Source organism: Leiobunum rupestre, chromosome 2, assembly GCF_980474605.1.
Source record: "Leiobunum rupestre chromosome 2, qqLeiRupe1.1.hap1, whole genome shotgun sequence".
Classification (NCBI taxonomy): domain Eukaryota; kingdom Metazoa; phylum Arthropoda; class Arachnida; order Opiliones; family Sclerosomatidae; genus Leiobunum; species Leiobunum rupestre.
The window spans coordinates 1641771-1655513 of NC_143385.1; the positions used below are offsets into that span (position 1 = coordinate 1641771).

Below are 13743 nucleotides of genomic sequence, written 5' to 3' on the forward strand. Positions count from 1 at the left end.
AAAAGGTCCAGTTTGGGGTACATTTGGTCCGAAATGGGGTACATAGGGCCGAAAATGGTGACTTTGGTCGTTTTTGGGGTACATTTGGTCCATTTTGGTCCATTTTTGGGTACATCCCTGCTTTCCCCCATCCCCATTCTCCAAAATTAGTTTTCCTCGCGCAGATATCTGGAGATTAGATTTTTACCCGTTTGCTTATCGCTTTCGAACCCCTTAATTTCTAATCTCTAGGCAATAAAAACAAGTTATTTTTTATTTTAGAACTTTGTTTTACATGTTAGTAGGTACTATCAGATATTCCATTAGATGGTTATCTTGTACATTACACAATTAAAACAAATTAAAGTAGTTAAGTTTACAGGCATTTAAATGGGGTGAAACGATCTCCTGCAACTTAATTTAATTAAAAGTTCTAACTCACGTATTTGTAGTGTTTAGCAACAGTATCGTCTGACATCCGAGGGACAGTTACAAACGTCTTCTTCTGGTACAGGTGAGAAGCTTTTGTCAGAGACCGTAGTTGCTTTTGGCGTCGGGGGAATGTCCCATTCTAGCGAAAGGTACTTTTTTTCCGATGGTGAATTATCCCTAGCCGGACAGTTTGGAAAGAATCTAGCATGTTCAAGTTCTGGTACGTCTCCTGATTTCCATCCTTCTAATACGCCATGGCATTTGTAACATCGTACTTCATCGCCCCGCTGAATATAGTAGAATCCAGCCTTCGCTAGTTGCTCCTTAGTGACGTGCGGATTTTTCCAGTGACGAAACGTTTCAAGTCGATACACTTCAATGTCCATAGCTGATCTAGACCAAATACGTTCTATAGTTTCAAATGATACATTCTCTAAGCCTACATTTACCCCTAAGTCTACTAAACCTAATTTTATCAATATGGTTAAATTTCTACGCTAAAATTATCAATATAAATGCTTTTTTCAATATGCAAATTGTTTTAAATATGTCTAAAAATATAGTCTATTACCAAGAAAAAATAGTTACTTACTTTATGGGTAGAAATCCTTTGTCAAGCTGTAGAAAAGACTGAGCGAACCGTCAGCAGGTCTTTACTCGTCAATGTGCCGTAGAGAAATGACGCACGGAAGATTAATTTATTCCTATCTTGTTGAGAATAATTCATCACGTGATCTAAACTTCAAATAACCCTCAAATTCTATTGGCTGTCTCTCTCTGACAGTTTAAACTGCCTCTAATGATTGACGGCACATATTAACCCACTTGAGTATTTGGAAAAAACCCTTTGCTACTCAAGGAGAGTTTTGGAAATACCACGTTGACGATATCAAAATCGAGCTCTCACTTGAAAATGTTTACGGAAAACAATCCTCTTGGAAAATTGAGTTACGTAGAAGATTGCTAAAAAATGGCTATGTGTTAAGTTTTTTTCAATAATGAGTCTTATTTTTTACATTTTAAAGTATTTACTAAGAGTGAAAAATCCTATGACTACACTGACGGCATATCTTAAGTACCGGTGGAAAAATCCAGTGCTCAAAGTTCAGTTATCTTATTAAACGTGCGCGTGCACAGAAAAATGAACGAGTCACGTGATAGTAACTTAATTTCTACGCTAATCTTACCCCTACTAGACCTAATTTCTGTCTAATACATTTCCAATATATATATATAAAAGAATGCCTAAAAATTTCATTTTAAATATAATAAAATAGCCTAGCTGATTATTATTATTATAACTTACTTTTCAGCGTGACCTTCAATGACTATTCCCAATGCTAAGACTCTTTATTGAGATAACTAAGAATTGATTCCCATGACTACCCTGACGGCATATCTTAAGTACCAGTGGAAAAAAAATCCATTGCTCAAAGTTCAGTTATCTTATTAATCGGGTGCGCGCGCACAGAAAATGAAAGTCACGTGAGAATCGGTACGTCACTGAAAATAGTGGAAGTGTCATCACTAGAGTTCTTTTATCAATATATTTAATTAAGGATTATTTCAAAGTTTAGATGGCGCCATGGTTCTCAAAGCAGTGATATTAAAAGATCTCAACGGGTGGAATTGGAGAAACGCTAAAAATATTATCGACATATTCATTCTCCCTAAGTATAAATAAATAAATAAATAAATAAATACATTCTTGGCATAGTAGTAGGATTTTAAGAAAAAAATTAAATACGGAAAATCAATTATTTTATTTTAAAGGTTTTGTGATTTCTCACCAAACAATTTCAACATCTTCAATGTAGGCTATCACATCAGGGGCATCTCAAAAATCTTTTTCCTCTGATCTCCTAGTTTCTGCCTCTGTCTTTAGTATTTATAAATATTTTCCTATCCATAAACCATTTCCTAACTGGTTGACATTGATAACACTAAAAGTTTACTTATAATAATATGCTGAAATACATTTTCCAATACGCAAAAAATTAAAGCTAGACCTAAAAACCTGTAAAGTGTAAATAGTTAAGACTAAATTTCTAAGCCTAGCCCATGAAAGTACATTTTCCGTAAATCATATCCTAACATGAATGCATTTGTTTTTTTTAAAAAAAATATGCTAATTAATTTCGTAAACAAGCATAAATTTTAGTTCGCCCTTCCTCCAAAATATCTAATAGAGGTAGTACATTCTCGATAAATATACATGTTCTTGGGGAATAAGAGACGTTTTTTATCAAAGTAAGCCAAGTTTAAAGCTTATTGTCATTGGTTCCATAACAAAAACCACATTCGGATCAAAATAAATTTATTTATTTTATTTTTATACAGATTTTTTTTCATTTTTTTTGCCTTAATTTCAATTTTGGGAGTCGGTACCCGTTTCACCGAAGATGAAGATGCTTCGTTTTATTCAGCGTTGGGTAAATCGCCGTGTAAAAAAACATCTAGCATTGCATTAACTTTTTCCTCGTCCTCGTCCGAGACCCCTACAATACGTCTCTCGATCTATAAAGTAAAGAAATCAAAATAATAAGCTAAAAGATAATCCATACCTTCTATTCACTAGTTCAATTTATCACTGTCTCATATATCCACTATCGTACATACATACATTCATACACTAACTTACTAACGCTTTAGTCTCCGCAAGTTTTTATGTTGTATAATCAAAGTTTTGAATCGAATAATAATAATAATAATAATAATTAGATCAAAACAAATTTCAAGCTTACGTTAATGTATTCCCTTGAGTGAGGACCCAATCTTTGAAAAATCTTCTCAATGACGACATGGGTAGCTAGATGGACGTCGATGTAACCTTCATCCTCTTGCAGGTTCAATTCACGTAAATACCAGTTTTTATATTTTCTTAACATTATTTCTAACGTTCTAAACGAAAATTGTTTTTCGTTTGGCATATCAGGCTTAAAAGAAAACCTAAGAACTGCTTTAGTTACACGCATGTCCACGTTATTTTCCATAGCTAATATTTAGCCCTTAAACTTGCTCGTAATTACGAAGAATGTAAAAATGTAGAATGCTCGCTCCTATATTTATGCCAAATCAGAAATCACTTGAAATAATAACTTCATTTGGTACTTAAAAAACGGTGAGAGGTGGGAGGAGGGGTTTGGTAATTTATAAATTTTTATAATCAAATGTACCATAGCAAAAGTATATAAATAATACAAGAAGTGCACTAATTATTATTTTCGCTCGCCAGGTAATTTCGTTTGATTTCCGTTTCGCACGGACGCAGATAACATGGTAACGCGACTACAGCGAACCGATAAAGCTAATTAATAAAATATTGTCAACCATTTGATATTAGAAATGTTAAAATAAAACTTTTACAGATAAATCTAATTTATAAAATATTGCCAATTGAGGGTTTGCAAGTTAGTTTGATTATAGGTTTTGAGTGTTAGAATAGAAATAACGCTAAATACAGTGTTAAATTCAATTCAAAATAAAAGACCATGACAATAAAAAATAACCTTTAAAATATAAATCGCGAAGAAAATGAAGTAACGCGACTTTTAAAATTAGTATAAAATGTTTAATCCCTCTGAAAACGTGAAAATTCATATAGGACAAAACCCAAATACATGTTTACTGAGCTTAGCACTCTACTTTTTCAATCCTCTATTCTCAATGGTGGCCTCTATTTTTACCATCGTCTGCTTCGTAAACTTTATGGATGCATTGGAAGGGCTCAAATTAAGCTAAGTGGGTACACTTCTTGTTTAATTTATATACTTCTAACCATATTAAAGTATCAATTTTAATAAAAGGAATTCAACTTAAGTGTTGTTTTGCTATCTGAAATTCGAAAACAAAGAAGGTAGTACAGGGGTACTTAAGTTGATTTTAATATTTTTTTTTTAGAAATAACTTAAGTATACAGCGAAATAATCATTAGTGGTATCTAATTTTTTAAGTGCCCACATACTTCTCATCTCGTATAAAAGAGGGTCATTTTTGTACTATAAAACCATTCCATTCCTGAAATCCGCTACAGGAAAAAAGTTGATTAAGCTAAGCAATTTACGAGCGACGTCCTAGCGTACTTGTAATTAAGAAAGTAAGTACTTAGTTTTACGATTTTGCTTAAAACTATGATTTTAAATCGATAAAGTGAAACACGTAAAGTGTCCCTGACCAAAATTGTTTCACAAACATCTGTACCGTTTAATAAGATACGAGTATGATAACGATTTCTAGAGCCCTATGTTCGATAATGATTCATTAGGAAAATTTGAATATAGTTTAAATTTTTAATTACTTATTTTTTGGTTTGACTACCAATTTGGAGGACTACTGTTTTGATTTTGATATAACTAAATTTGATTGGTTTTCGAAAAGTTTTCTCTTCTACCCCCGCCCCCAGTTTATAATTATGATGTCAGTTGTAAATTGTTTTTTTTTAGGCGTAATTTTTTGCGCCACCTGTTGCCAATTCTTGGATGTACGAGTCTTTTCCGTACTTTGCCAACTCATTGGTCATGTCTCCTGGGACAAAGAGAGCAGCCAGTTCGTCATTGCGAAGTAACTGGTGGATGTTGTGTATTTCCAAAAATTAAAAAAAATAATAGTATGCGTGTTTTTCTAGTATTTTTTCACCTATATTTACGTATTGTAATCTATTTTAACGTATTGAACGTAGAGTCAGAGGTTTTTGCAGCATTTTACTACCTATATTTATTATAAAATAAATTAGTTTCATTTCGTAATAACAATCGTACAATCTCTGGATACTATCGAAGCTATGTAAAAATATTATTAAAATGTTTAATTAATCGATAGTTTTTTTAAATCAATATACCTACTTTCTAATGTTGTCCTACCACCATATGTATCAACGCTATTCTAAAATAAATCATTTAACATATAGTTATTCTAAAATAAACCATTAACTTAATATTTAAACTTCTAAATAAAACAATACTTTACCTGGACGTATACTATTTTGCTATTAGATCCACCTATAATCTATAATATAATTTATCATTTATAAAACCTTTAATTATTTTCATATAAAATATATTATAAGTAAATTACCGCATTGTTGATGTTTAATGATTCACCTTTTTTCGAAGATATACAAATATTATATCTTGATGCACCGTAATCAGTCGGTTTTTTGTTTATGATTTTTAATTAACTGAATACTGCTTACTGGTGAATCATCTTTTGGATTTTCCAAGTTAATATCTTGATGCATTTTCTTTACATTGGATTCAATAGATTCATTATTACTTCCTAATTTAAGCAATTCTTTTCTCTCTCTCTCTCTCTCTCTCTCTCTCTCTCTCTCTCTCTCTCTCTTAAAGAAATCTTATTGTAATAAGCTTAAAAATTTAGGAATAAACTTATATTATAGGATGAAGAAAAGTCAATAGACATTTATTTGTAAATTATTCGCAATTTTATTTATTTATTTATCTATTTATAAAACGAACTACAGTTCGGTCTCTGGGAGGCTTAGGGTAATGACAGCATCCCATGAAATCGAACGCTGAGCACTCCTCCCGTCGACGGCTTCTCTTCGACCCTCTTCTTCCACAGTACGTACAGCGGAGATGGGGCGGGAACTCCTTTATAAGATGCCCTGGGATGTGTTTGGTATAGACATTACCATGTCGAAAAATTACTCCCATTTGATAATGCGCGCACTCTCGACCCCAGCAAAAGAAGAGTTCTCCGCCTCTTACTGCCAATTCTTCCGTACATTCGCCGCAGTGAAAGCAAATCATAGATTCGGTTGTCGTACCGACGTACTCATTTCCCGAGGCCAAAGTTATGGAAATAGGATCCATTACTATAAAATTAGTAAGAATGAATGAATGAATATAATATATATACAAAGTTTAGAATTTACAATTGACGTATATCTACGTACTTAGTCCCTCGAGCCGATTCCGAAACAATTCGAATTGGCTGTTTTCTTAATACTATCTCTCAATTTTTCTGTTTACCCTTTTTATACTCGAAAAAAACAATTTACAACTGACATCATAATTATAAACTGGGGGCGGGGGTAGAAGAGAAAACTTTTCGAAAACCAATCAAATTTAGTTATATCAAAATCAAAACAGTAGTCCTCCAAATTGGTAGTCAAACCAAAAAATAAGTAATTAAAAATTTAAACTATATTCAAATTTTCCTAATGAATCATTATCGAACATAGGGCTCTAGAAATCGTTATCATACTCGTATCTTATTAAACGGTACAGATGTTTGTGAAACAATTTTGGTCAGGGACACTTTACGTGTTTCACTTTATCGATTTAAAATCATAGTTTTAAGCAAAATCGTAAAACTAAGTACTTACTTTCTTAATTACAAGTACGCTAGGACGTCGCTCGTAAATTGCTTAGCTTAATCAACTTTTTTCCTGTAGCGGATTTCAGGAATGGAATGGTTTTATAGTACAAAAATGACCCTCTTTTATACGAGATGAGAAGTATGTGGGCACTTAAAAAATTAGATACCACTAATGATTATTTCGCTGTATACTTAAGTTATTTCTAAAAAAAAAATATTAAAATCAACTTAAGTACCCCTGTACTACCTTCTTTGTTTTCGAATTTCAGATAGCAAAACAACACTTAAGTTGAATTCCTTTTATTAAAATTGATACTTTAATATGGTTAGAAGTATATAAATTAAACAAGAAGTGTACCCACTTAGCTTAATTTGAGCCCTTCCAATGCATCCATAAAGTTTACGAAGCAGACGATGGTAAAAATAGAGGCCACCATTGAGAATAGAGGATTGAAAAAGTAGAGTGCTAAGCTCAGTAAACATGTATTTGGGTTTTGTCCTATATGAATTTTCACGTTTTCAGAGGGATTAAACATTTTATACTAATTTTAAAAGTCGCGTTACTTCATTTTCTTCGCGATTTATATTTTAAAGGTTATTTTTTATTGTCATGGTCTTTTATTTTGAATTGAATTTAACCCTGTATTTAGCGTTATTTCTATTCTAACACTCAAAACCTATAATCAAACTAACTTGCAAACCCTCAATTGGCAATATTTTATAAATTAGATTTATCTGTAAAAGTTTTATTTTAACATTTCTAATATCAAATGGTTGACAATATTTTATTAATTAGCTTTATCGGTTCGCTGTAGTCGCGTTACCATGTTATCTGCGTCCGTGCGAAACGGAAATCAAACGAAATTACCTGGCGAGCGAAAATAATAATTAGTGCACTTCTTGTATTATTTATATACTTTTGCTATGGTACATTTGATTATAAAAATTTATAAATTACCAAACCCCTCCTCCCACCTCTCACCGTTTTTTAAGTACCAAATGAAGTTATTATTTCAAGTGATTTCTGATTTGGCATAAATATAGGAGCGAGCATTCTACATTTTTACATTCTTCGTAATTACGAGCAAGTTTAAGGGCTAAATATTAGCTATGGAAAATAACGTGGACATGCGTGTAACTAAAGCAGTTCTTAGGTTTTCTTTTAAGCCTGATATGCCAAACGAAAAACAATTTTCGTTTAGAACGTTAGAAATAATGTTAAGAAAATATAAAAACTGGTATTTACGTGAATTGAACCTGCAAGAGGACGAAGGTTACATCGACGTCCATCTAGCTACCCATGTCGTCATTGAGAAGATTTTTCAAAGATTGGGCCCTCACTCAAGGGAATACATTAACGTAAGCTTGAAATTTGTTTTGATCTAATTATTATTATTATTATTATTATTCGATTCAAAACTTTGATTATACAACATGAAAACTTGCGGAGACTAAAGCGTTAGTAAGTTAGTGTATGAATGTATGTATGTACGATAGTGGATATATGAGACAGTGATAAATTGAACTAGTGAATAGAAGGTATGGATTATCTTTTAGCTTATTATTTTGATTTCTTTACTTTATAGATCGAGAGACGTATTGTAGGGGTCTCGGACGAGGACGAGGAAAAAGTTAATGCAATGCTAGATGTTTTTTTACACGGCGATTTACCCAACGCTGAATAAAACGAAGCATCTTCATCTTCGGTGAAACGGGTACCGACTCCCAAAATTGAAATTAAGGCAAAAAAAATGAAAAAAAATCTGTATAAAAATAAAATAAATAAATTTATTTTGATCCGAATGTGGTTTTTGTTATGGAACCAATGACAATAAGCTTTAAACTTGGCTTACTTTGATAAAAAACGTCTCTTATTCCCCAAGAACATGTATATTTATCGAGAATGTACTACCTCTATTAGATATTTTGGAGGAAGGGCGAACTAAAATTTATGCTTGTTTACGAAATTAATTAGCATATTTTTTTTAAAAAAAACAAATGCATTCATGTTAGGATATGATTTACGGAAAATGTACTTTCATGGGCTAGGCTTAGAAATTTAGTCTTAACTATTTACACTTTACAGGTTTTTAGGTCTAGCTTTAATTTTTTGCGTATTGGAAAATGTATTTCAGCATATTATTATAAGTAAACTTTTAGTGTTATCAATGTCAACCAGTTAGGAAATGGTTTATGGATAGGAAAATATTTATAAATACTAAAGACAGAGGCAGAAACTAGGAGATCAGAGGAAAAAGATTTTTGAGATGCCCCTGATGTGATAGCCTACATTGAAGATGTTGAAATTGTTTGGTGAGAAATCACAAAACCTTTAAAATAAAATAATTGATTTTCCGTATTTAATTTTTTTCTTAAAATCCTACTACTATGCCAAGAATGTATTTATTTATTTATTTATTTATTTATACTTAGGGAGAATGAATATGTCGATAATATTTTTAGCGTTTCTCCAATTCCACCCGTTGAGATCTTTTAATATCACTGCTTTGAGAACCATGGCGCCATCTAAACTTTGAAATAATCCTTAATTAAATATATTGATAAAAGAACTCTAGTGATGACACTTCCACTATTTTCAGTGACGTACCGATTCTCACGTGACTTTCATTTTCTGTGCGCGCGCACCCGATTAATAAGATAACTGAACTTTGAGCAATGGATTTTTTTTCCACTGGTACTTAAGATATGCCGTCAGGGTAGTCATGGGAATCAATTCTTAGTTATCTCAATAAAGAGTCTTAGCATTGGGAATAGTCATTGAAGGTCACGCTGAAAAGTAAGTTATAATAATAATAATCAGCTAGGCTATTTTATTATATTTAAAATGAAATTTTTAGGCATTCTTTTATATATATATATTGGAAATGTATTAGACAGAAATTAGGTCTAGTAGGGGTAAGATTAGCGTAGAAATTAAGTTACTATCACGTGACTCGTTCATTTTTCTGTGCACGCGCACGTTTAATAAGATAACTGAACTTTGAGCACTGGATTTTTCCACCGGTACTTAAGATATGCCGTCAGTGTAGTCATAGGATTTTTCACTCTTAGTAAATACTTTAAAATGTAAAAAATAAGACTCATTATTGAAAAAAACTTAACACATAGCCATTTTTTAGCAATCTTCTACGTAACTCAATTTTCCAAGAGGATTGTTTTCCGTAAACATTTTCAAGTGAGAGCTCGATTTTGATATCGTCAACGTGGTATTTCCAAAACTCTCCTTGAGTAGCAAAGGGTTTTTTCCAAATACTCAAGTGGGTTAATATGTGCCGTCAATCATTAGAGGCAGTTTAAACTGTCAGAGAGAGACAGCCAATAGAATTTGAGGGTTATTTGAAGTTTAGATCACGTGATGAATTATTCTCAACAAGATAGGAATAAATTAATCTTCCGTGCGTCATTTCTCTACGGCACATTGACGAGTAAAGACCTGCTGACGGTTCGCTCAGTCTTTTCTACAGCTTGACAAAGGATTTCTACCCATAAAGTAAGTAACTATTTTTTCTTGGTAATAGACTATATTTTTAGACATATTTAAAACAATTTGCATATTGAAAAAAGCATTTATATTGATAATTTTAGCGTAGAAATTTAACCATATTGATAAAATTAGGTTTAGTAGACTTAGGGGTAAATGTAGGCTTAGAGAATGTATCATTTGAAACTATAGAACGTATTTGGTCTAGATCAGCTATGGACATTGAAGTGTATCGACTTGAAACGTTTCGTCACTGGAAAAATCCGCACGTCACTAAGGAGCAACTAGCGAAGGCTGGATTCTACTATATTCAGCGGGGCGATGAAGTACGATGTTACAAATGCCATGGCGTATTAGAAGGATGGAAATCAGGAGACGTACCAGAACTTGAACATGCTAGATTCTTTCCAAACTGTCCGGCTAGGGATAATTCACCATCGGAAAAAAAGTACCTTTCGCTAGAATGGGACATTCCCCCGACGCCAAAAGCAACTACGGTCTCTGACAAAAGCTTCTCACCTGTACCAGAAGAAGACGTTTGTAACTGTCCCTCGGATGTCAGACGATACTGTTGCTAAACACTACAAATACGTGAGTTAGAACTTTTAATTAAATTAAGTTGCAGGAGATCGTTTCACCCCATTTAAATGCCTGTAAACTTAACTACTTTAATTTGTTTTAATTGTGTAATGTACAAGATAACCATCTAATGGAATATCTGATAGTACCTACTAACATGTAAAACAAAGTTCTAAAATAAAAAATTAAATGTAAATAACTTGTTTTTATTGCCTAGAGATTAGAAATTAAGGGGTTCGAAAGCGATAAGCAAACGGGTAAAAATCTAATCTCCAGATATCTGCGCGAGGAAAACTAATTTTGGAGAATGGGGATGGGGGAAAGCAGGGATGTACCCAAAAATGGACCAAAATGGACCAAATGTACCCCAAAAACGACCAAAGTCACCATTTTCGGCCCTATGTACCCCATTTCGGACCAAATGTACCCCAAACTGGACCTTTTAGCTTTATTGTAATGTTAAACTCCCATAGAGATTCCCCTAAAAAGAATAATAAACTGGCGGTCCAATTTTGGGTACATTAATTATTTCGGAGAGATAAAACTAATTCTGGCAAACTGCTGCGATTTATAGCGAATGGGGAAAAAGCCAATTTCTAGCGATTGGGATCGATAGTATGAGAGATAACAATTATGGTTGTTTTTATTGCCTAGAGATGGGGCAAAGCAACTGGTGATTAGAAGGGGTGAAAGCAATGGGGGAAAGGAGCTGGTGAACGAGAGATAAAGTATCCAGTGAATGGGGGTTGGGGGAAAGCAACTGGTGATTAGAAGGGGTGAAAGCAATGGGGGAAAGGAGCTGGTGAACGAGAGATAAAGTATCCAGTGAATGGGGGTTGGGGGAAAGCAACCCGTGAACGGGAGAATCTGGTGAATAGAAATTCTGGTGATTAGAAATTCTGGTGATTGGAAATTCTGGTGATTGGAAATTCTGGTGATTGGAAATTCTGGTGATTGGAAATTCTGGTGATTGGAAATTCTGGTGATTGGAAATTCTGGTGATTAGAAATTCTGGTGATTAGAAATTCTGGTGATTGAGATGGGGGCGCGGGTGGGGGAGGAACGGGAGAGGCGCGGGTGAACGGCGGGAGCCAAGCTCTTTGTGTCTATCCGGTGATTGAGAATGAAATTCTCATTCACCGGATAGACACCCTTCTCTCTCTAGTGGTATTTTACGTAACGCAGAAATTAAGGGTCACGGATTTTATGATATTCAATACTACGCGTATACTATTAATCGTCCCAAAATTATGGGAAACGATTTGTTCGTTAGTAAAACCACATTAGAGAAATTAAACCAAATGGTTAAATGAGACAAATATAATTTTCGCTATTAAATTCACCATTTAGCAAATAATAGTTTTAAGTAATTTGGTTAACCAATCGGTAGTAATTAAGCTAAACTTGTTTAAAACTACTTTAAAACTTTTGTACCAATTCATATTTAAATTTCAATCAAGATTAAAATTTGTAACAATTATTAGCTTGTGATATTTTATGATAAAATTTTAGAGCGGTAGAATTAATTTCGAGGAGAGTATAAAGCTTGGTTTCCACTAGCACGCTTCATTATGTTAATTGTTTTGGCTCGGTTTTGGCGCACATAAGATATTCGGACACAACAATTTGGATTGTCGTGGTGTTACGCGCGCTAGTTGACACTAAGCTAAAAAATCCCAACACAAGTAATCCAAGATAATGAAATGAAAGGTAAGAGTGACTAATCATTGGAAAGAATAATAATAATGAAAACGTATTAAAAATTATACATATATAAATTGAAAATCGTTAAAAATCAATTAGCTTAGATATAGAAGCCATTTAAGACATTTGAAAAAAATCAAATATTTTTTCCGAAATTTAAAAAATCAAAAGAAATCTAAGAATATTTAGAAATACGACAAAAATCGAAGAAATCATGGGTTAGATGAAAAAAAATCAGTAATCTTTAATAAAAATCTAAAAACTTAAAGGCCTAGGTTTTCTTCAGCCTGTCCCCCTTTAAATTAGGCCAACATGTTCAGCGGCTGGCCTACCACCAGGGTATTTGTGCTCCACTAAGTTAATTTAAAGGGGGACAGGCAAAAACCTACGCCTTTAAAGATTATTTATAAACTAAAGAAATCGTTGAAAATCAAAAAAATCACGGGAAATCTTTGGTAATCACAAAAAAATCAGTAATCTTTAATAAAAATCTAAAAACTTAAAGATTATTAATAAACTAAAGAAATCGTAGAAAATCAAAAAAATCACGGGAAATCTTTGGTAATCACAAAAAAATCAGTAATCTTTAATAAAAATCTAAAAACTTAAAGATTATTAATAAACTAAAGAAATCGTAGAAAATCAAAAAAATCACGGGAAATCTTTGGTAATCACAAAAAATTCAGTAATCTTTAATAAAAATCTAAAAACTTAAAGATTATTAATAAACTAAAGAAATCGTAGAAAATCAAAAAAATCACGGGAAATCTTTGGTAATCACAAAAAAATCAGTAATCTTTAATAAAAATCTAAAAACTTAAAGATTATTAATAAACTAAAGAAATCGTAGAAAATCAAAAAAATCACGGGAAATCTTTGGTAATCACAAAAAAATCAGTAATCTTTAATAAAAATCTAAAAACTTAAAGATTATTAATAAACTAAAGAAATCGTAGAAAATCAAAAAAATCACGGGAAATCTTGGGTAATCACAAAAAATCAGTAATCTTTAATAAAAATCTAAAAACTTAAAGATTATTAATAAACTAAAGAAATCGTAGAAAATCAAAAAAATCACGGGAAATCTTTGGTAATCACAAAAAAATCAGTAATCTTTAATAAAAATCTAAAAACTTAAAGATTATTAATAAACTAAAGAAATCGTAGAAAATCAAAAAAATCACGGGAAATCTTTGGTAATCACAAAA

At 32.4% G+C, this 13743-nt stretch overlaps 2 protein-coding genes across 2 annotated transcripts; one reads left to right on the forward strand and one right to left on the reverse strand.

Moving 5' to 3' along the window:
- Window positions 1–363: 363 nt before the first annotated feature.
- LOC149954651 (death-associated inhibitor of apoptosis 2-like) lies at window positions 364–1214 on the reverse strand. The gene is made up of 2 exons (XM_090164534.1): window positions 1004–1214; window positions 364–804 (listed from the first exon to the last, which is right to left on the reverse strand). The coding sequence occupies exon 2, from the start codon at window positions 795–797 to the stop codon at window positions 435–437; it is 363 nt and encodes a 120-aa protein (XP_090020660.1). The 5' UTR covers window positions 798–804; window positions 1004–1214; the 3' UTR covers window positions 364–434.
- An 8247-nt stretch (window positions 1215–9461) lies between these two features.
- On the forward strand, window positions 9462–10931 carry LOC149954652 (death-associated inhibitor of apoptosis 2-like). The gene is made up of 3 exons (XM_090164535.1): window positions 9462–9547; window positions 9891–10261; window positions 10461–10931. The coding sequence occupies exon 3, from the start codon at window positions 10468–10470 to the stop codon at window positions 10828–10830; it is 363 nt and encodes a 120-aa protein (XP_090020661.1). The 5' UTR covers window positions 9462–9547; window positions 9891–10261; window positions 10461–10467; the 3' UTR covers window positions 10831–10931.
- The last annotated feature ends 2812 nt before the right edge of the window (window positions 10932–13743 follow it).

What these genes read in the sequence shown, in the direction of transcription:
- LOC149954652 (XM_090164535.1), top strand. Translation starts at nt 10,468, where the DNA reads ATGGACATTGAAGTGTATCGACTTGAAACGTTTCGTCACTGGAAAAAT.
- LOC149954651 (XM_090164534.1), bottom strand. Translation starts at nt 797, where the DNA reads ATGGACATTGAAGTGTATCGACTTGAAACGTTTCGTCACTGGAAAAAT.